This window comes from Podarcis bocagei (genome assembly GCF_964188305.1).
Source record: "Podarcis bocagei genome assembly, chromosome: 10".
Lineage (NCBI taxonomy): Eukaryota > Metazoa > Chordata > Lepidosauria > Squamata > Lacertidae > Podarcis > Podarcis bocagei.
The window spans coordinates 43,136,037-43,158,538 of NC_138135.1; the positions used below are offsets into that span (position 1 = coordinate 43,136,037).

A 22,502-nucleotide genomic window follows, 5' to 3' on the forward strand; every position below is an offset into this window, starting at 1 on the left:
GACCTGTGATCTGCTCTTCACTTTATTTGAGAGCTATCTGTGTGGAATAGACCAGACAGATCTTCTATAGGGTGAAAGGTAGCTTCTTTTAAGTATGTGTGAAGGCTCTGGAGACCTCAGAATAAGGACTTTGGCAGCAATGGCAAAGAACATCACTTTCTGAGTCACTGGGTCAAACCTAAGGCAGGCAGAGTTATTATCCTTTTTTCTGCTGTGCCTCAGTCATATAATGGCCAAAGACAGTTCTGCTGATGCAGGGGATCTGAGGAAGCAATATGGATCTGAGGAGCTCTATGCCTGGTTCACCTGTCTAAGGAACTTGTCACTCAAGTAGTCCAGATACTGCCATAAATCATTCTCTACCTGCTCCAGAACATAACCACTGTCCTGTCCTCAGCCATTTTGCTAATTTCTGGTCCCTTCAGTCTTGATCTGTGCTTGGATTTTAGCATTTGGCTCTGACCCCACCAGGTCTTGATGCTATAAAACACTAATACAGTAAGACAATATCTAATTTAGAGACTAAAGAAGGGAAATCATCTTCACACGGAAATTAATTGTCTTGAATGCATGCATTTCATGTTGTCATTTGTTCAAAATGTGTTATCAAGCACAGAATTTTATATAATGAAAGTACAGATTTCAAAACCTAAAAATGAAAGGATGACAAAAAGTAAGAGACAAATACAAACAAACCTGAGCATGTGAGCTGCATTGAAGACAACATCAAACTCTGTGTTATCCAATTCAGCTGCTTTCTTTGCCATCTCTGCAGCTTCTATCAGGCGAGAATCTTCTAAGAGAAACTGGCCTGAAATACATGTAGCACTGATATGAGCTCAAAAGGGAAGGCACACACTTAAGTATGGGAAACAAAGTTAGAAAGGACTATTCTTTTACATATTACATTACTACCCTGAGTTACCTTGTCATATTAACTTCAGATGAACTATTACAGAATAATTTGGCAAATATTTGTTTACATTTGCATTCCAACCTTTTCTCCAAGGAACTGAAGGGGACATACTTCGTCCTCCCCAAAATCAGAGACAGAATGCTATGGTGGAATGGGAAGTGAACCAAGGTATTCCTTGGTCTAAATCCAAACCTCTTACCATTTCATCACACCAAAAATACTGCAGCATGGTACCATGAAAAACCTATTAAGTGACCCAGAAGCATTAAAAGGAGAATCAGCATCTATGTCCATACTAGGTGATGACTTGGTAAGATGACTTGCCATCAACAGTCTCAGACCCATTATTAGACTAAACTTTGCCTGAAACTGATCTAGAAATCCACTTCCTCTAGAAATGGCAAATGTTGTGAGGTAAACATCTCTTATCAATCATAGATAGATAGATATGGATATCGGCTGATAATTCCCTAAATCGATTAGATTGAGAGTACATCTTAAATAGTTGATTTTGCACTCTTTCTGCAAAGATGGAAACTTGCCCTCAGCATTTACAATCAGCTTGTGTGGTTGGGGACCTAAATCAGTTTAGTCTTGGAGTGATGCAATATACCAGGGAGGACATGAATAAAGTGCATGTGGTAAATTGTATCTCTACAATAGAGGTGGGAATTCTCAGGATCAGGGGCCAAATGCAGCCCTCTGGGATCTCCCTAGACCATTCCCTCCCCAGGCCCACACTGTGCGCCAATCCTGTTCCACATTTAGTTTTGTTCAACTAAGTAATACTCAGAGGAGATCCACTTAAATCAATGGACAAGTTAGTTATCAACTGATTTCAACAGGTCCACTCTTGAGTATTATTTAATCTAACGAAAGCCTATGTATTTCTCAATGTATCATTTCTGTGGATTGCCTAGATCAGCTACGGACTACACCAGCTTTTATGAATGATAGAGGCTACAACAATCCCATGCACATAACATTCAAAGATTACTACAGAAAAATAAAAACAGTTTTAACTTTTAAAAATGGTAACAGTGTACTTTTAGAGGCTAGCCGATGATTCTCCCCAATTATTAGTATTCATTTGAAGTGTTGTACTTTAAAGCATAAAAAAATCTGATGACAAAAATACTTTTAGCACTCCAGGATCTTTGTGATCCAGTCCTACTTACAATAATAGACTGATACATGTAATTTATTAACTGCATGCTATGTTAACCAGACAGAACCAAGAACAAAAATTAGAAACATTAACCAACAAAAACTCTGCAGGTTCAGCTACAGAGAACAGCACACTACATGATCAATTGTTCGTTACATCAAGTGAGTGCATAATTACAGTAATTTAATGTGAATAATCAATTTTATTATAACACAGAATCATTAAGTGATTTACAATTATTAGGAAAATGTATTATTCAACAGAAATTAACTTCAAATCTCAGTGGTTATTAATAAAAGGGGTGCTATTTAGCAGAACATCTCTGTTGTTTCGTAGCTATTATAATATAAATCAAGCCTTTTTTCTATCTGTGTCAGTGGGGTTTTGGAAACCCTCCTCATTTTTCACCTTCATCCTTCCGTGCATTTAAGTACCTCACAGGCAAACCATTCTTTCATGAACCATATACAGTTGCCAGGTATTCTAAATAAAACCATTATTTTAACTATTATGTTTCCAAAAAGAAATAAACTTATAGAAGGGGAGGTCTGGTCAGGGATGGCAGGAGTTGTCCAACAAAACTAAGGGGCCCTATGCTGGCTACCCTCATGCAGGAGGTGTCAACTGTCAACCCTGAAAGAATCCTCTGCACATTATTTTAGCGTATCAAGGGACTCATACATATTTGGCAAGGAGACTCCAAGGATTCTAGAGTGGCACACACAGTGTAAAGAGGCCAAATCAAGTGACTGCACAACTACAGCAACCTAACTTGAATAACCAAGAAAAGGTGACAACCCCAAACCACTTGAGGATCAGGATGAATATCTCTGATCCAGAAAATGCTCTGTATACATGGGTCACTGCACAGGGCAATTTTTCTTTGGAAAATCCTTTTCAGTTAATAGTACTTAATTATTTCCTGAAGCCTTGAAGGGGGTTACTTGATGTTTAAGTGTTGCTATTCTCTCCTGGACTTGGAGCATGCACCAAAATACCTAAAATACCACCTAAAATACCACCACCATGTGTTTGCTACACAACCCTTTAACATTTGAGTAGGAAATTGGAAAACATTGGAGAAATTAAGGAGTTATTCCTCAAAGACTTACATTTTTTTAATAAGGAAGATTCCTAAATAAATGGGGAAGGAGTCATGTCTAGACACTGCAGAAATATATATGTTGATACTTGTATTGCCTGTTCTAGCAAATTGTATGAAATCAACTGCCAATGGATGTCTATGACATGATGGTTTAGTGGGATTACAGAGACTTTCCCTGCACCCCCATATAGAAATCTAAACATGTGACTCCAAATTACAATTAAAAATGTGTGTTTAATTACTGAGCAACCCTTTGAAAATTTCATCCAACAACAAACTAGTGAATAGTTATGGATTTATTTCCATGGTACAGAACAAAAGACCCTAAGCATCTTATTTTCTGTCATTTTGATGTTTTATTTATTCAACCCTTCTCTATCCTTAGCTGTATTAATCACAATTTGGAATATAAGACAAAATTCATATTCCTATATAGTGGTATCTCGGTTTTCATACGTAATCCGTTCCGGAAGACCGTTCAAGTTCTGAAATGTTCGAAAACTGAAAACTCAATAGCCGACAGCTAGGCCTCAGGATCTTGCACTCGGCGGTAGCTGCCTGGCAAGTTTGACTTCCGAGGTGTGTTGGAAAACTGAAGCATTTACTTCCGGGTTCACGGCAATTGAAAACCGAAATGTCTGTCAACGGAGACATTTGAAAACCGAGGTACCACTGGACATCCTTGCACATGAACATCAGTGGATTTCACTCTATTTCAATTTACATGAAACCTATATGGTGTTACAAAGGAAACATAAAAATGTATAGAGGGCAAGCAGATGAATATCATCAGAAGAAACTCTCAATACTTCAGAAATAAAATACATAATGCATAGAGTATGACTAGATTCCAAGTCACAAGTGACCATTTATTCCTTTTGACTCCTTGGTGAGCAGCACTAGAGATGTTTCCATCAGTTTTATATTCCCTATGTGTGCCAAGAGGTTCTACTTTGAGATTTACATTGGTAATGTGGATATATTTTCTTGTGGTTTTGCAGGGAAATATATATATGTGGGTTATGAAGTATACTTGCTCAAGCAGATGCATGAAGAGTGGAGAGCAAATGTTTTGAGTGTCGACTTGAGATATGCTTTTGCTAATGGTAATTGCTTTGGAGTCAAACTATTCATGCTGCTTGATAGGTGGTTTAAAATAAGAGCAGCAAAAAAGGAAGACAAAAGGATGCTTAAGTGTTGGTTAAATCTATACATTTGATTGGAAACCTTTCAAAACACCGCTCGCTTAAAGAAACAGCATATAGTCAAGTGAAGTGTGGCATATTGGGGGGGGGGGGGCTTGGTCACTCTCTTCATTATCTTCAAATCCACTTATTTATTCAATTTTCAATGAACTTTCATAACATTGTTCTCTCCGAAACTTTCAAAACTCTATCTTCCACCAGGAAGTCTCAAATAGTGTCAATTTTTGTGCTGCTTCAGTCCACTCATTCTTGGGTTGCCAAATGGCTGTATCCTTGGTCACATATTTTTAAAGGAAGGGTCATAGCTCAATGGCATCTCCAGGTAGGGCTGGAAAAGACACTGGCCTGAAACTGCTGGAAGCTGCTGCCATTCAGTGTGGGACCAGGTATAGCCAAGAAGGTACCTTACAGATGTTGTGGACTACAACCCCCTTCACCCAGCCCAACATGACAAATGGTTAGGAATCATGCAAATTGCAGTCCCCAATTTTTGGAGTGCACCATGTTGGCTACTGCTGCGCAGATGATACAGAGTTGTTGACTAGTGGTCTGATTTAGTAGAGAAGTAGCTTCCTATCTTCTTACTTTATAGAATTTCTGGGGACTGACTTAAATACAGAAATTTATCTGTAGGTGAATCATGCAAGATTCCTCTCATACTTGACTTTCTGTGTTCTGTATCTCAGGTAGATAGATATGTAGTAATGGATATCTATTTTAAAGCAGTAGCATCCTACTGAAAAGGTAGTCCTGACTTCACACAACTGTTACACTACTACGTTTTATAGCAGCAGTATAGGACTGGTGGCCCATTGGATGTTGTAGCCCAACACCTCCCATTCATTCCAGCCGGCATAACTCATGGTCTGAGATGACAGGAATTCTAGAACATCCCTGCAATTCCACCAAATATTGTAGTCCAACACTTCCCATCCATCCCAGTTAGCATGGCAAATATTGGACTGCAACTCCCATCATCCCTCACCACAGGTCATGCTGGCTGGGTAGATGGGAAGTGTTGAGACTACAGTTTCTGGAGGACCACAGGGCTGTACTGAGTGATGACACCATACAAGTATTCTCTCCTGAGTTTTAGTTTAACTAAATTTATATGCCATTTAGTACATCTGGAAGCCAATAAAAATGCAAAGATAAAAAAATGTGACAGAAAAGTCATTAAACCAATACATACAGTGGGGGGGGGGGTATTTGATCCCCTGCTAAATTTGCCTTTTTGCCCCTGATGAAGAAATGACCAGTCCATAATTTTAATGGTAGGTTTATTGTAGCTGTGAGAGGCAGAATAACAACAGGAAAAACCCCAGAAACCCAGAAGACATAAGTCAGAGATTGATGTGCATTATAATGAGTGAAATAATTATTTGATCCCTTTGCAAAAGATGACTTAGTACTGGCGGCAAAACCCTTGCTGGCAATTACACAGGCCAGACGTTTCTTGTAGGTGGCCACCAGGTTTGCACACATCTCAGGAGGTATTTTGTCCCACTCCTCTTTGCAGATCCTCTCCAAGTCAGTAAGATTTCCAGGCTGATTTCCAGGGGGTTTCCTGTTGTTATTTTGTCTCTCACAGCTACAATAAACCTACCATTAAAATGATGGACTGGTCATTTCTTCGTCAGAGGGCAAATGGGCAAATTTAGCAGGGGATCAAATACTTCCCCCCCTCACTGTACGTGCTAAAGGCCCTCACCCCCTTTCACCAAATCACCCAAGAACATAAACTATCCAACCACATCAAACAGCCACCAAATGCCAGATAATTATTGCTAATTAAATGCCTTTTGGTAGGGAGCATATTTGCCTGAAACTGAAAAGATGACAAAGTCAGTGCCAGGCAATCTTCCATGGGAGACCATTTCATAGGCAGGGGACTGCCACACACACACAAAAAGAGCTTCCTTATGCTGACCAAAAAGCACATTTCCTATAGATGTGGTGATCCAGAAATGGAAATTTGTGGGTATGTATTGTTAAGATTCACTAGTTCTCTTGTACTTCATGGATGGGCTATTAGTAACATGCAGCTAAAAGCTGAATCAAGCCTCACAAGTTATAAATCTTAGACCAAAATGAGATAAGATAAAATAACCAACTTTTGCTTTGTACTGTTTCCATTTGCGTACCATGCCTGCTGTTCATTTAATTGTGCCAGTTGGAATGAGAAGGTAAATTAAAATAACTAAACAAAAACACATCCTGCAGCGGCTGTTGTTGCTCATTATCAATTCAACTTACTCAGTTTCCTTGCAGTTTTACAATTCCAGGTTTCATGATCAGTGAATTTATCCTCATCAAATTAGAAACAGTATAAAAAGCTAACCGCAATGTATCTTTGACAGTCTAAAAGAGACATTCTAACTCCAAATTAGCAATGTACTGCATACTCATTATATATCCTTGGTCTTAACTAAAACAGTTTTTTAAAAAGGAGAGTTGCGAACCAACAGTGTGATTTTTCTCTGCAAACTGAACATTTCTGTACATCCGCCACATGCATAAGAAGCTGCTGGAACGTGGGTGCATGTGTAAAGGAGCCCAGCTCCCTCTCCTTCACAACCCAGCTCTGTGTCTATGATTTCGCATCTGTTCATAAAGCCTTTAAATGTAGTTGCACTTAATGCACATGGAATACCACAACTCAATCCAGATCTGCCCTCTCTCCTCCACACAGGTGGTCAATACTGTCAAAGCTGAAAGCACAAAGCAATTTCTTGATGGTGGGAAGGGGCCTCTGTGATCTGTGTATTGGGGCCAGTATAATCTTGTAAGGCAGAAGGAGGTTAGATTTAAAATTTTCAAATTCTTGAAGTAGAATCCTGGTTGTCCTGTACTCACTATTGGATAATACTGATTTGCCCACCCAATATCAAGAAGGGCCTGATGCCATTATTTCAGTGATAACAAAGATGTCTATTAATCTTTCAACACTTAATAACTATTAATCTTCCTCCCATGCCAACTGAGCCGACCAGGAATTTTGAAGTGAGATTCATCTTTGTATCATGTAATTCACAAAGGAAAGGGACTTTCTATTTTGACTGTGATTTACACATCAGAAGGATAAATCGTTTTAACTGGCATGATTATTATTTTTCCTTTACTGTCCTGCCAGCAGCAGTTTTTAAATCCTTGAGTGCGACAGCAATGTGAGGAAACATTATCTATTGAAAACTTACCATAATGCATATAACAGTTTCCCTTGGTGGGATCCAGCTGAATTGCCTTTAAGAAATACTTTTCTGCTTCACTCTTGCGGCCCTTAAGGAGAAGAGAAGAAAACATACACAAATGGATCATCTGGACACTGTGTCATTGCAACTTTGCCATGCTTTAAAACTACCCTATGAATAAGCAAGATAAGGATCTACAACTGGGGGGGGGGGAATAGAATGGTCTTGATTTCATTTAATGATAGCTTAGACCTCCATGAATATGAAGTTCACGCCATTTCTCTTCTGTTAAGATTCATAAATACATATATATATTCTCCAAACTTCCATGCCATGGTGTTGGTTCTTTGCTAATGCAAAGTTTGTGTCCAGGGCAGGTCCAAAGTGAGATGGTTCACTTCACTGCCTTCCATCTTTTGAAGAGATGCATAGCAAACTGTTCTTCCATCACACACCCTTTTGGTGTCTCTTCCTAAGGACTGCAAACCCTGGGATTAAGGAGATAAACTGTCTCCATCCCTATACTCCAACATTCCTGTTTCTAGGGGTTGCCTGTGGGAGTTTCCATGCCTTCTGGCAAGTTCAGCTCAGCTTACTGCTGTCTGCATCTGGGTAGGCATGAGAAGGTCAGGCGAATTTTCCTCAACAAGGACTCCTTCGTGTCCCAGAGGTAAGACCATCCTGTTCCATCCCTGGTAATATGCAATCATGTAGAAAGTTTTCTGCAGAAAGTTAGGTGCTTTCCCATAGGACACCCATGAGATGAGAGCTTGAAGTTAACTTCAATCTTACACTGGTGCCACATGTTTTATTGTTAACCTTGTGAGTTGAACAGGAGAGGTGTAATCATGAACAAAGGAATAAAAGGGTCTTTCAAAGTATAGCTAAAAGAGAAAATACGCAATGGTCTGCCCCACATAGACCAGGAGTTCCTTGTAGCAACAGTCATCTCATTTCAAGTGGAGTCCCAGACCTCCAAAGGACTGCTGACCAAATCTGCATTAAAAACACCCAACCATTACCCCCAGCGTCAGAAATCTACCTGGATTCATCTGTATTTTAAACAATGCCCTGAGGGAGGAATACAATAATGAGTAAGAAAGAAGAATTGGTGCCTCCTGGCACAACTGTAAGGCAAATATGGATTATAGGAGAAATGCAACATATTAAAAATCACAACAGGGCATTAAAGTTATTATCCTCCTTTGGCAAAACATTTAAAGTAACAAAGCATTCATCTGCAGGTCTCCCAAATAACAGGCTGAAACTGGAGCACATTGCTAATGCTGACTGAATTAACATTTACATCTCTTGTGTCATTGCCCTGAAACAGGCAAATACTATTAGTCTTAGCTGGCTAATTATAATGTCTCATTGCATACTCAGATTTCTATTCCTAAGAAAAAAGAAACAATTCTCTGGATCCCCTGCCTTTTTCTGTTAAGCTTCAGCCTACAGAATTATCTCCATGAAACCAAAAGGAAAGCCAGATAGTTTCCCCATTCATTCAGTTCTTCATAATATGTCACAATAATACTATGGTTAGCTTCCTGAAATTACTACTAAATTCAGTTTGAACGCACTGGTGGGCTGCAATGCGAGGGGACTAGAATTCAAGATGGCACCAAGTATAAGAAATGGGTGTTTTCTGAATAGCTGAAATAAAAATAAAAAGAAAATCATTAGCAGAAAATGTTTTCAGATTTCTTTGCTTAGCCCTAGGTGGAGTAACTGGAAATGACTAATTTAATCACCCTGACTATATCTAAATTTTGTTAAATAATTACCAGAGACCTTGCATACTCTCTTCTCCAACTCTTAAAAACAAGAACATCATTAACCATGTATTTTTCAAGTTTCCTCCAAACCTCTTCTTTCCTGTCAAACAGTGTAACATCTATCATTTGACAGAATCAGGCTATTTTACTACTAATTTGCAGCATTTATCAAACTTTCATCTTGTCAGGCAACAATTTTATTTTTTTTAGTTTAATGACGTGAATGTTCCTTTTCTTAATACGATTTACTAGGAGCGCACATAAAGCTAAATAAGAGCACACATATGCTGCGGTAGTTAGACATGCACTCTGACGTTTATAGCTCCAACATTGCAGGAATTTAACCCAAGGAAGGATTAGAACTTTGGAAAATGACAGACAGAGGAATCTTTTCTCATTTTAAGGCAAAAACCTGGTGTGACTGTTAAAATGGCTTAAGTAATTTACACCATATTCTATTGCCTGCAAATTCTCCCCTTCCCCTTAATGTGTGCTGAATGACTATTAGTATTTTTTGTTATTCATAAATGGAATGATTTCTGAATATTAGGGTACTATGAAATGTCATTCTCCCACAAATCACTAACTTCCTCTTGACACAAAATAGACACAAGCACAAAGATACTATTTATCATCTAAATGCCTCCAGTAAATGAACAATTGGGTAGGCTATGGACTAGTTTACACACAGCGTGCGAATGTATGCTTCCCTATATATGGTTGGTTGATTTTGGAGTAGGTGATTTTTAAAAAATATTTGGGCCGGAGCCATTTAGTACCTACACCTTTGTAAATAAAGCAAATAATAGGCTTCAGTCTTTGAATCACCTTCATACAAAGGAAACTAAACCCTGTATGATTGCTCCTGAAACTATTCACCATTCAGGGTGGCTGGTGAGAGCATAACAATATCCTAGTGGCCTTAGGCTAATCCAGTAAGCAATGCTAGATATATACCACTGAGGATTCTGATTGAAAACATTTTTGAAATAATAGAACCCAGGGAATAATTGAAAGGAAGGAAATCCAATTATTCAATAAAATGTGACATTTTATTCAAATAGACTGACATTATTCTTTGATTAAGAAGCTATAAAATTTGCATGCAAGGAAGGAAGAAATCTGCACCAACATCTCTCTCTATTACTGGACGTTTTGGTTTCCCCATTAATACTGGTATCTTCTGACAGCTGGTAGAATGTTCTGCAACCAGGCAAGGCAGCTGGCACACTTTAAGCTACTGGAGAATTTAAAATTCTAAGAAGCTAATAGGAGGGAGATTAATGCAGTCAAGCAGTTCTGAATAATGCACTTGTAGAGAATCATATTCACTGCCAGGTAACAATTAGTTTACTCTCTCAATCTAATTCATTTTCTACGTTTCCCACAAAAAAAAGTGTATTAAGACTCCCTCCTTTCAGTTAAACAAGGTGTGTATGAACAGACAGAAACTTAACTGTGGCAGCTTAAGTCCATGATGCAGCACACTTCAGTGGCTGGGGAAACCCAGCCAGATGGACTGGGTATAAATAGTAAATTATTATTACTATTACAACTACTGTGAAGCTTTGCAATAATTATATGTCCAGATAGGTCCAGTGGCTCCAAAACATTTATTGAGGGGAACTCACTGATTGAATTATCTCACCTGAGCAGGTGAACTGTCGGATCTGGAGGTGAAATTCTTAGATGCCTATGAAGCGCTACCTGGTGTCCACTACTAAAATCATCTGTCTACAAGGCTGCTGTGATCCTTAGTTTGAAGGTGGGTGAATATGTGTAAAACCTCTAAATAAAGCCAGTAGGAAGGTTAAAAGGGATGAGACTGAAAAGTGCCAATTACAACCTTCCCTCTCACCATCAAGAGATGAAAAACATAGTGTCACCACTGGATGCTATTAAGTATTTATTTTAAAATGTAAAGTGCCTTCTGTTTCATAATTAGAGTTACAAAATTTTGGCAAGCAGACAAATCTGCTGTAATTGGACGGCAAAGTCAATGCAAATATAAACGAAAACGTAATTTTTTGGCATGTGGCCAAATTCAAAAGGAAGCAAAGTTGACAGATGCCAGTTTACAAAAGTAACTACATTTTGGAACTGCTTTCATTTGCTACAGTCATGCTAATGTTTAAGTTTTGGGATAAAAAATATTCAGCGAAGCATGCTGGCAAAATGACTGAAAAGTTACGCAGAAGGACATATGGAGACAAGGAGAAAGGCATGAAATAAAGGCGTACATATGAAACTGTGTTCACCAAGACCGCACACTTAGCTAACTTTACTCTGAACTACTATTACCTTTCCATAGTCACCCATGACCTAGTAACATTCAAGTTTGACTGTAGATTCAACATGATGGTGGCTTTTAAGAGCTAGGTTAAGATTGAGAGTGGTTAATACTTTCCAGGACCAACTGTTTTCACTGATCATATAAGGACCTGTGAACAGGCTGGGAGGCCTCCTTCAAGCTTGTCCTTATACAAAGGAAAATAGGTTAGACTGCATCCTAGCATAAGCAGGAAGCATTTGTGGAAATTGGCTTTCCGTTCATAAACCCTGAAACTACTCAACCAATATGTAGCAACAACATGTTATCCCAAAGCCCATGGGCACGCAGGCAATACAGAGGTAAAGGCAGCATGATTCCTGTCCCAAGGGCAAAAGTCTCCAAGTCCACCTGAGCACACAGCTACTTTGGCCAAGATTTCTACTCTGTGGCATCACAGCAGCTAAGCCAATGACAGCTCTCCTGCCAAGGCCCTCTGTGACATCAGAGAAGATCAACTGTACCAACCATAACCGCCTGCTGCCTGTAGGCTGTGAATATGCTAGTTAGATTATAACTGCATTCAAGCAAGACTACGGTACAGTGTAGAGAGAGAGATGCAATCTGGGATAAGTACATTTGAGAACTCAAACCCGACATTATGTGATAAATGTCACAGCAGACATACCAGTACAGATAAAATGCCTCTCAAGCTGAAGTCAGAAGCCTGGCCAACATTATTGAAACCTCAACCTCCATTTTTTGTACAAAAAATTGCCTTCACATTAGATTGCTGACACTTTTTTTGTACCTTCAGGTCTTGTTCAAATGATAATTAACAATTCTAAATACTCAAGACTGCCCCTTTCACTGTTATTTTTGTCAGAAGCACAATTACATATATTACAGGAACGCTGTAATGTTAGAGGTTTTTTTTCTAAAATAAACATGTTTATATTCAGAAAATACATATATTGTAAATGATCACAATCAGGGAAGGACTTCAGCACTCTGGCAATACCAGTCAACCAGCTCTAGAACAAGGGAGTTAGCTTCAACAGTGTCTTCCCATAAGCAACTCATTTTGACAATGAGATATTGGGGAGTTTATAACAGCACCATCGTGGTGCTATGTACCTTCAAAAAGCGTAACTCATTTCGACAATGAGATATTGGGGAGTTTATAACAGCACCATCATGGTGCTATGTACCTTCAAAAAGCTAAATAGCGTTTCTGGAAAAATAAATAAAATGAAAACAGGGGCTTTAGCTCAGGGTTGGCCACCTTCCAGTTATTCAACTAGCTGAGCCACTACTCATATGCCTTAACCACTAAATTTTCCTCCTCTTATGTTTTCTGGTAAAATACACCCTGGTGAGTTATAATTTTAACATATGAATTTATAATATTACTTGATATGTGGGTTGTGAAAAAATTTCTTCCAGTTGATTGTAGGCAGGGAGATCATAATTTCACTAGCCATTCTGTTACAAATATAGATTCGGGTGTGATTTACATTGTTAAAAGTGTTCCATGTTCCCATTCTGTGCCACCCAAACTAAGATATAAAACGCTTTTCATAAAATAGTTAAGGTATATAAAATACTATCTCCTACTAAGCTTTTATTAATCTATCAAATTAGCATAGGAAACATAATAGAACACAGATAAAATTTGTGCTTAAAATGTGATAACATAAACAAGGTTAAGCAGAAAAACTAGAGCAGTGCTATGCAAAACTGGCATAGCTTTATCCACATACTGACATGGGCATGAATAATGAGTTTCAAATGAATGACGAAGTCACATTATTTGTCTTCTGCACTAATTCATGCTTCTTTGAGCACCATAACTTTAGTGCACTTCATTAATTTCTATGAACACAAACATTTTATATGGCACCATATTATATGCTAAACTCACACAAGAACATATGCCTTAAAACTCTAACAATTGCAGGAAGTATGGAAACTAAAGTCACCATCAGCTTTATTGTATTAGCCATTGGCCTTGAGAGTTTTCAGGTAAAATTTCAAAAAAAATAAACTTTTTTAAAAACCTGATACAATAAAATTCTGTTAAGTTAAACTAAAAACATCCATTATCTTAAAAATATCTATTATCTTCTTAGAACTCCTTAGTTGTCCTAATCCTTTACTCTTCTTTCACTTGAAGTTTCCTTGCAGTTAAAACATACAGTGCTGTTCTACATGTCACAAAGGATGTAATTTTTCTAATAGAAAACAGATGATTTCTCGGTCAGAACAAGATGTTAATCTAGCCAAAATCCCCCCGCCCCATTTTCCCTTGGCCCATCAAAAAAGGGACATTATAGAACAGAATTGATTACATTGTCTGGCTTGATTCAGGTTACAAATACAATTCCACTGGGAGACAGGAGCTTGTTTCTATCTGCCATTCAACATGGCAGAAGGCATAACCTGTAAGCAGAGTGTGAGAAAAGCATTCTGCAAGGTGAAGAATGTTAAATCCTCAAGGTATCTAAACCTATGACGGTCCTTTTAAAAGAGACAAAACCATTGATAGGCTTTAAATTGTCGCAACAGCCTCATATCTCTCCCCCCCCCACTCCCCTTGGACTTTCATATATCCTGTCGCTTAGTTTGTTTTTTGTGTATTACCTAGGAGATCCCATAATACTTCAAGCAAATTATACATTTGAGACAGCAAGATATGCCTGTTTTACTAATCATGTACACACAACTATGAAATCTCAATAATGTCACATGTATCCTTGTTTCAACCGATGGCCAGCCTACCTCTGAGGGTTTGGTCAAAGCTCTCTCTCATCTATAGCTGAAAACCTGAAGTGATGACCTGCTCCAAGCCACAGTTTTCCCAATTCATTTCAAACGCTGATATCACCAGGGATGCAGACAGGATTTAGCCTCAACTGAAGTCTGTGTCTCTGGTAGAATTGTCTCATTCATGTACATGGGGAAAAGCCAAATGCCTCATCTGGCAATAAGCTGCAGTCCCACCATGCCTGACAATGGACCATCTAGCCATCAGCAGCAGTGACTTCCACAGGGATGGGAACACCACCTCCTGCTGAAAGGAGCCCCATGGTTTAGAACAGAAGGCAATAGGTTTATAATACCCCAGCGTCACTACGAGCTGGGTTGAGGAGAGGGAACAGAGGATGAACAACAAAGTTTGTCTGTTGTGGAGGAGCTCATCTTCATGTCTTGTGGTCTGGGGGAACAGTTCTTCCTATTCAGGGCTCACTGGTCATGTTTAGCTTTGGGGCACAGGGCACACTGTGTCCTCTCTCTCCAGATTCAGTGATGGTTGGGAAATTGAGGAATGAGTTGGGAAGAGAGCAGAGTTGGGAAGAGGGAGCCTATTAGGGTTTTTTAAATAAATAAATAAATAAATGCTGAATTAAAGGCAAACTTTGAGAAGTCTGGCTATTAAGATAACGTCAATATTTGCTTTTGTCTGTTCTTTAGAAACAAACACTAGAATTTTAGTCAAAATGAACATATTCTTTCCTGAAAGTTATGTATTTGTGTGTTTTTTTTATATTGTAAATCACCCTGTGATCCTGATGAAGGGTGGTATAGAAATATAATAAATAATAACAACTTACCGTTAAAGCCAGGAGTTTCCCATATGTGAGATGAGCTGGGATGTGGTCTGTTTTGGCCCGCAGTGATTCCACATACCAGTGTTCTGCTTCAGGTAATCTGCTGAGCCTCATGTAGGCTTCCCCTGCACAGCAGAATTGGAAACCAATTAGAGGACATGGAGTTATATATATATATAGAGAGAGAAGAAAACTGAGTTAATTTAATGGGATATAACCATTTAACTTAGTTCATAAAGCATCTTCCTCAGTCCTAGCTGGAGATGGTAGGGATTTAACCTGGGGTCTTCTACATGCAAAGCAGATGCAATAATAATAATAATAATAATAATAATAATAATAATAATAATAATAATAATAATAATTTATTATTTGTACCCCACCCATCTGGCTGGGTTTCCCCAGCCACTCTGGGTGGCTTCCACAAAGACCAAAAATACACTAAGATGTCACACATTAAAAGCTTCCCTGAACAGGGCTGCCTTAAGATGTCTTCTGAATGTCAGGTAGTTGTTTATCTCTTTGACATCTGATGGGAGGGCATTCCACAGGGCAGGTGCCACTACCGAGAAGGCCCTCTGCCTGGTTCCCTGTAGCTTTGCTTCTCGCAATGAGGGAACTGCCAGAAGGCCCTTGGCGCTGGACCTCAGCGTCTGGGCAGAATGATGGGGGTGGAGACGCTCCTTCAGGTATACTGGGCCGAGGCCGTTTAGAGCTTCAAATGTCAACGCCAACACTCTGAATTGTGCTCGGAAATGTACTGGGAGCCAATGTAGGTCTTTCAAGACCGGTGTTATGTGGTCTCGGCGGCCGCCCCAGTCACCAGTCTAGCTGCCGCATGACTGGTCTTGACTATCCTTGAGCTCCAACCTTTCTCTAGCATCACCACTGGAAACAGGATAGAATCTAACCCTTGCCTCCAGTGTATTAAGGCATCAGGCTAGTTAAGAGGTAGGTACATGTAGCTCTGAACTCCGAAGAATAGTCAAGGGCTTAGGGAGAAAAGCCCTATGGGAAGAAAAGACTCCGCTGCTGCCTGAGGCTACTGTCTTTCTTCTTAACTGGAAAGACAGTGCTATCCAGACCAGGCAGTAATTTGAAACAAAGACAGGTGACCTTGGAAGCTACAGCTGGGTGTCACCCTTTGCTGGGTGTTCCCCTTTGCCACATGACCTTGACGTGTATTACAATATGAAAACTTAAACCAATCATGAAGGGGGGGGAAGCAGGGGTTCATTAAAACTCAACTGTCTGTTAATAGGACTGGATAGTTACTCAGGTCAATCAGAAAGCCCGATGAAAAGGAAAAGTCTACAGCTGGCAACTAAAAATTGACATTATTGTCAGTGGGACCTCGAGAGGCAGCATTTTTCATAACTGGTAAGCATTTTGCCAGTGAGCAAGATCAAATAATCTCCCCTCAGTTTGCAGAAGAAGTTCATAAATAAAGGGCTCCTAATATTGAGGCTCCAATACTTTGGCCACCTCATGAGAAGAGAAGACTCCCTGGAAAAGACCCTGATGTTGGGAAAGATGGAGGGCACAAGGAGAAGGGGACGACAGAGGACGGGATGGTTGGACAGTGTTCTTGAAGCTACGAACATGGGTTTGACCAAACTGCGGGAGGCAGTGGAAGACAGGAGTGCCTGGCATGCTCTGGTCCATGGGGTCACGAAGAGTTGGACACGACTAAACGACTAAACAACAACAATATTATCACATTCATGTAAACAGATCAAAATCCCTGACTGAAATGGGGCATGAAAGGAAGCTTCATCCAGATATACCTGTCCTTGTTCTACTACCATATGTTCAACGATATCTGATGTGCTGTCTTCTATATGAGAGTACAGCAATTAAGAGGGAAAGGAAATTCAGGACACCATGGGCGAGATTTCATACAATCCTCTCAGAACAACTAGATCGTTGTAGATTGTCTACTAAAATTAGCTGCTCTCTGAAAGTTATCTTAGACCGTGCTGCCAGAAATTCCACTGCTGATCCCTGAATGTCAAGCAGTATTAAAATGCATCACCATAAATATATGCAATGATGATTTATATAGAACTTTCAGTTTGCAATAATGCATCTGTCTATGGCTGATACTAACAGCTGTGGTCAGTTGGTTAAAAATTTAGGCAATAAGATACTTCAAGCTTTATGGTGAGAAATAAGTGTTTCAAACACAAGAGCGTGATAAACTTTAATGCGTTTCCCCTTTATACGAATTCACACACATAGCTGAACAGTGGATTTTAAATTTCCAATATCTACTACATAGTAGATTCTAAACATGCGAATATAGCTGAGTATGCAGCAGAATTTCCTCCTGCAGCATCATATTTGTAAAATACAAACAATTTATAGTTAAAAGCAGAAATAAGGCTCAGCCAAAAGATTTCAGCGAAGTAAATTATTCATTTTTGTTGAAATAAATCCATTTTTATATAGCTCCAGATGCTTCTTGGCAACCTGAATATGCAGTTTTGAGGGGAGCAAAAGGAAGCTTAAAATATTAAGGTCTGTAAAATGCTACTGTTTGTTACAAAAAATGACAGACACAAGCAAATCCTCTTTGCTTAGCCTGTCCCTTTATGGAAAAGGGATGCAAGCATTTGCTGAATGTGTTTTAAGGGTCCAATTTACCTTAGGACTAGGAGCCTTTAGAGCTCATTTGTTTGAAAATACAAAGAATGTGTACAATTTGTACCTTTTCCAAACACATGAGGACATACCAGTTAACCTGTGGCAAACCAGATGTTTCTGAATTACAGCTCCCATCAGACCCAGCAAGGCCCAGTAGTCAGAGATGATATGAGCTGTAGTTCAATCAACATCTGGAAGGCTACAGGTTAGCCATCCTGGTGGACTAACAGATTCAAGCCTCTTGAAACATGTAACACTGTCTCAAAAGTCTATGCTACATGAAACATGATTTTAGGTATATTTAAACTGCTGCACAGCAGAAGGTGATTTACAGAATGACGAACGAAGCTCTGCAAAGCATTTGTTAAGAGGTTACCATGCAAATATATTTGTTTGCTTTGTTTAAAATATTTCTTAATCGTCCGTCATTAAAATATATCAGCGTGAATAAAAAGTCACAACTACCAAATAAATATAATGGACGCATATCCTCCCAGGCACATCTTCCCTTCCTCAAGAATAACAAACACTACCACCACCACCATCAAACACCACATAAATTAAAAACAGTTAAAAGATTTTTTAAAAACAACAACACAGTTAAAACAATTGTTTTAACAATTGTGGCCCTGTCTCTGCTTTGTAGCTGGTGCTGCAGCTAGGAGATGCAGAGTGACTGCAGGTGCAGAGGTCACAAGACTACAGCTGCGCTCAGCGGCTGGGGCTGGCTTGCCTAATGGTGAGAGGCTCAGCAGGTAGAAGGCTACCAGGAAGGAAGAGATAGATGTAGATGGCGAAAAGACTGAATAGTAGAGAAGGGGCAGTGGGTATACTGAATCAAAAGCCTTGCTTCCTATTGTAGCTTTGCGGGGGGAGACCCCCAAAGAGAAAGAAGAATGGCAGCTGAAACTGATGGAGTATGAGGAGATGGCGAGATTGACAGGGAAGATCAGAAACCAGGAAGATCAAATATTTACTAAAGACTGGAGTAAAATTGTAATTTACTTAAAAGACCACTGTAAACAGTTAAAATCTTTGGCATGGATGTAAGGACACTTGTAATGTGGAATTATTTATGATAATTATGGTTAATTACCATTTACCTTCCCGCCGGAGAGGTACCTATTTATCTACTTGCACTTTGACATGCTTTCGAACTGCTTGCTGGGCAGGAGCTGGGACCGAGCAATGGGAGCTCACCCCGTCGCAGGGATTTGAACCGCCAACCTTCTGATCAGCAAGCCCTAGGCTCAGTGGTTTAGAACATAGCACTACCTGCATCCCCTAAATAATAGATAGATAAAGGTAAAAGAGTGGGACACGGGTGGCTAAACCACAGAGCCTAGGACTTGCCGATCAGAAGGTCGGTGGTTCGAATCCCCGTGATGGGGTGAGCTCCCGTTGCTTGGTCCCTGCTCCTGCCAACCTAGCAGTTCGAAAGCATGTCAAAGTGCAAGTAGATAAATATGTACCACTCCGGCGGGAGTAAGTAGGTCCACTCCGGCGGGAAGGTAAACGGCGTTTCCGTGTGCTGCTCTGGTTCGCCAGAAGCAGTTTAGTCATGCTAGCCACATGACCCGGAAGCTGTACGCTGGCTCCCTCGGCCAATAAAGCGAGATGAGCGCCGCAACCCCAGAGTCAGTCACGACTGGACCTAATGGTCAGGGGTCCCTTTACCTAAAGGTAAAAGATGAGGCAAACTTAATTTTAAATATGGAATCCATGGAGGGAGGGAAGGAGGTCCGAAGGTTCAAAAGAACCTTGTATTTAAATGTTTGAAAAGGTTATGTTTTATATGTATGAAATTATCAAAAACCTAAAAAAAAATATTATTTTTAAAAAAGACCCCTAAAGAGTGGAATAGCCCTTGGATTGGAAATAGAAACCTAACATGCAGTTCCCCACCCAGTTAAGAAATTATAGCTGGATGTGAATGAAGTATGTAGCAACAAACGCTATATTTTCATGAGGACATTTTTTGCCCTGCATTGTGTTAGTGCTCACAATTTAATACAAAAATAGGAAACTTATATGCAGTGTAGAACTTTGAACTGGGCTTGCATCAACAAAAATATTGTGATTAATGACAGCTTTGCTCTTTAAGTGATACGTGTAACAGAGAAAGATCAATTGTGAGACTTCTAGTATAGTCCCAAGAGAAATCTGATGACTTTTAATAACGCATCCCTAAAGTCTGTGTGATAGAAATACTATTGTACATTACTTAAATCATAGCACAAAAAGGGAAAGGTAGGGAAAGATTCATTAGTTGCCCAAGAGAATACCAAAGTCTTAATTATGCCAGACAAAAATTGTTATATGAAGTGAAAGATTAGGAACTGTTTAATATATGCAGGCAGTGAGGCACCTTGTTTAGCATACTAATTGAATGTCATCTTAGTATTTAAGGGACAAGGGGGAAAGAGGCAATTATATTTTACTTTATTTCTCAGTGGGGGCAAATTGTAACAAAATCTGGATTTACATAATCTGAATAGAGGAGGTATGCATTCTGTTCCAGATTTAAAAGACTATGCCTGTAGGGTCTTCCTTTTGGTTTATCCCCAGTTAATAAAAATGTCTCCTGACTCGAAAATAAAAATGCACAGAAAAATAAAAATGAAAACATTCCACAAATATTGGTGCAAAGCAACATGTGCTACAATGCCCAGAACACTTAAATTAATTCACTTCCACTTAAAACGCTCCTTGTTTTATTAAATACAATAAGTGTAAGACAAGGGATGTCAGCTTGAATACAGACTTAACTGAAGCACTCTGTGCAAGTAAGAGAGGTGAAGAACACATTGTTGAGGCTTCCAAAAAGCTGCTCAGCTTGCCATCTGTGGCAAGTAAGAACTATTTCCTAGTGAGCAAGTGAACTTTCACAAGCTAGGGGTCTTGTTTGTTTCATGCTGTCAGTAACTAACACATGTGTGTGCTATGTGGGTTTTATCTGCAAGGTTGTGTTAACAGAGCAAATATGAGATTCACTGAATACTGGAAAGAAATTAGGGGATAGTGAAGGTAACTAGGTGCACTTTCATTTCAATTCCTGACTGAATTTGAGGAAGCAGCAGCTCTGGTGGGAAATAAAGAATAGCCCGGAAATAGAGAGCAAAAAGAAATAAAAAATTGTCAAGACTGGTAGTGCTGGTGGTCTTTTGCAGAATAATTTGGAGGTCCAATGACACCTTTTGTTACTAGTGAAGCGCATAGCTTCCTATGACTGTTATGTGCAATTTCTTTTGTTCTGTTTCTATGGTATCATTTGTTTGTGTTCTTAAAGGTGTTGTAGGACACTCTGTGTAACAATTGATTAACAAGTTGAAATGGTGATGGTGGTGATAATTTCAAAACAAATATTTATCTGAGTGTACATTTATATCTATATAAAACTATATCTATATACAAAACTCAGGCTCATGAGTTCCCCATCTTCTCTGGCACCACCACAAAGAAGAGATTGGATGCTTTTGTTTCTGTTTCTATCTATCCACTCTTTGCCACTGTGTCCAAACCCTGACAAACTGTGGTTATTCTTAACTATGGCTTATGGAAACAAAGCGAGCTTCAAACAGTAGTATGGAAGTATGGCTCTTATGTTACACAAAACTATAGTTTAGCATTATCTCATAACTTGTGTAGCTCATGTCTGGGTTTCATCATTCAGTCTCATTGTCAGCTACTGTGAAAGAGAAATACCTGCATGGGAAATAACTCTGCAGTTCCCTCTAATCTTATCATACCAGTAAACCTCCATCTGTTTACAGATGTTAACACTGTGGATATAAGACTGGCCCATGTGTGACTGATCTTATATCAAAATGTCAATGAATTAACCAGATCTCTAGTGTATTTAAGTGTGAAGATAAAAGGGAGGCAAAGGGATAGTTTATTGTTGTTGAGTATACATATAATCATACTGTATTCATACTGTTTCTGTGTCAGAACTGTCATGGAATGCAACTTTTTAGACCAGGTGTGGGGAAACCTTTGGCCCCCCAGATGTTGCTGAAGTACAACTCCCATCAGCATCCACAAGCATGGCTATTTCCCAGGGATTATGGGAGTTGTACGTCAACAACATCTGGAAAGCCAAAGGTTTCCCGCAGCTGATCTAAACAATGACCTAAATATTTTATAGCCTAACTTATGCATGAAGAAATCCAACTGTATGAGAAATCCAAATGTAAAAAGATATATTTTATAATTTGCATATATCTATATCTATGTATATAAATGAAGGATGCTCCTTCAACATGTGTCTGGGCAGATCAAGAACATCTTCCATTTTTGTACTAAGAGCCCAGGCACCTTGATCTAATTTGTAAGTGTTTGTTAACAGAGTCAATTTCTATTTATTTCGCTTGAATTGTTCCTTATGGACCCAGACACCCAATCAACACCAAGCTTAGTTAATTGGCTTCACTAGAATAAAAAAAAAGTAATTTAGCAGAATCAACAGCTAAAACGGAGATGCAAAATGAAATCCAAAGTTAATCAATTTCAACAAGGAAGAGAGAAATCGTTTAGACCATAGGAGCTCTGCAATCCTATAACCTCCAGAGCATGAACAAATCATGATCAAAATGAGGGCCCTGAACTCAGCT

The 22,502-nt window shown here is 39.2% G+C and overlaps 1 protein-coding gene across 1 annotated transcript in view; it reads right to left on the minus strand.

Annotated features, from left to right (window-relative positions):
- TMTC2 (transmembrane O-mannosyltransferase targeting cadherins 2) overlaps window positions 1-22,502 on the minus strand; it is a 189,583-nt gene that overhangs the window by 21,093 nt on the left and 145,988 nt on the right. The window contains exons 8-10 of the mRNA XM_081211238.1: window positions 15,247-15,368; window positions 7,592-7,673; window positions 697-811 (exon numbers count right to left, since the gene is read on the minus strand). Of these exons, the coding sequence (XP_081067364.1) occupies window positions 697-811; window positions 7,592-7,673; window positions 15,247-15,368 (319 nt within the window). The remainder of the gene's footprint in view (window positions 1-696; window positions 812-7,591; window positions 7,674-15,246; window positions 15,369-22,502) is intronic.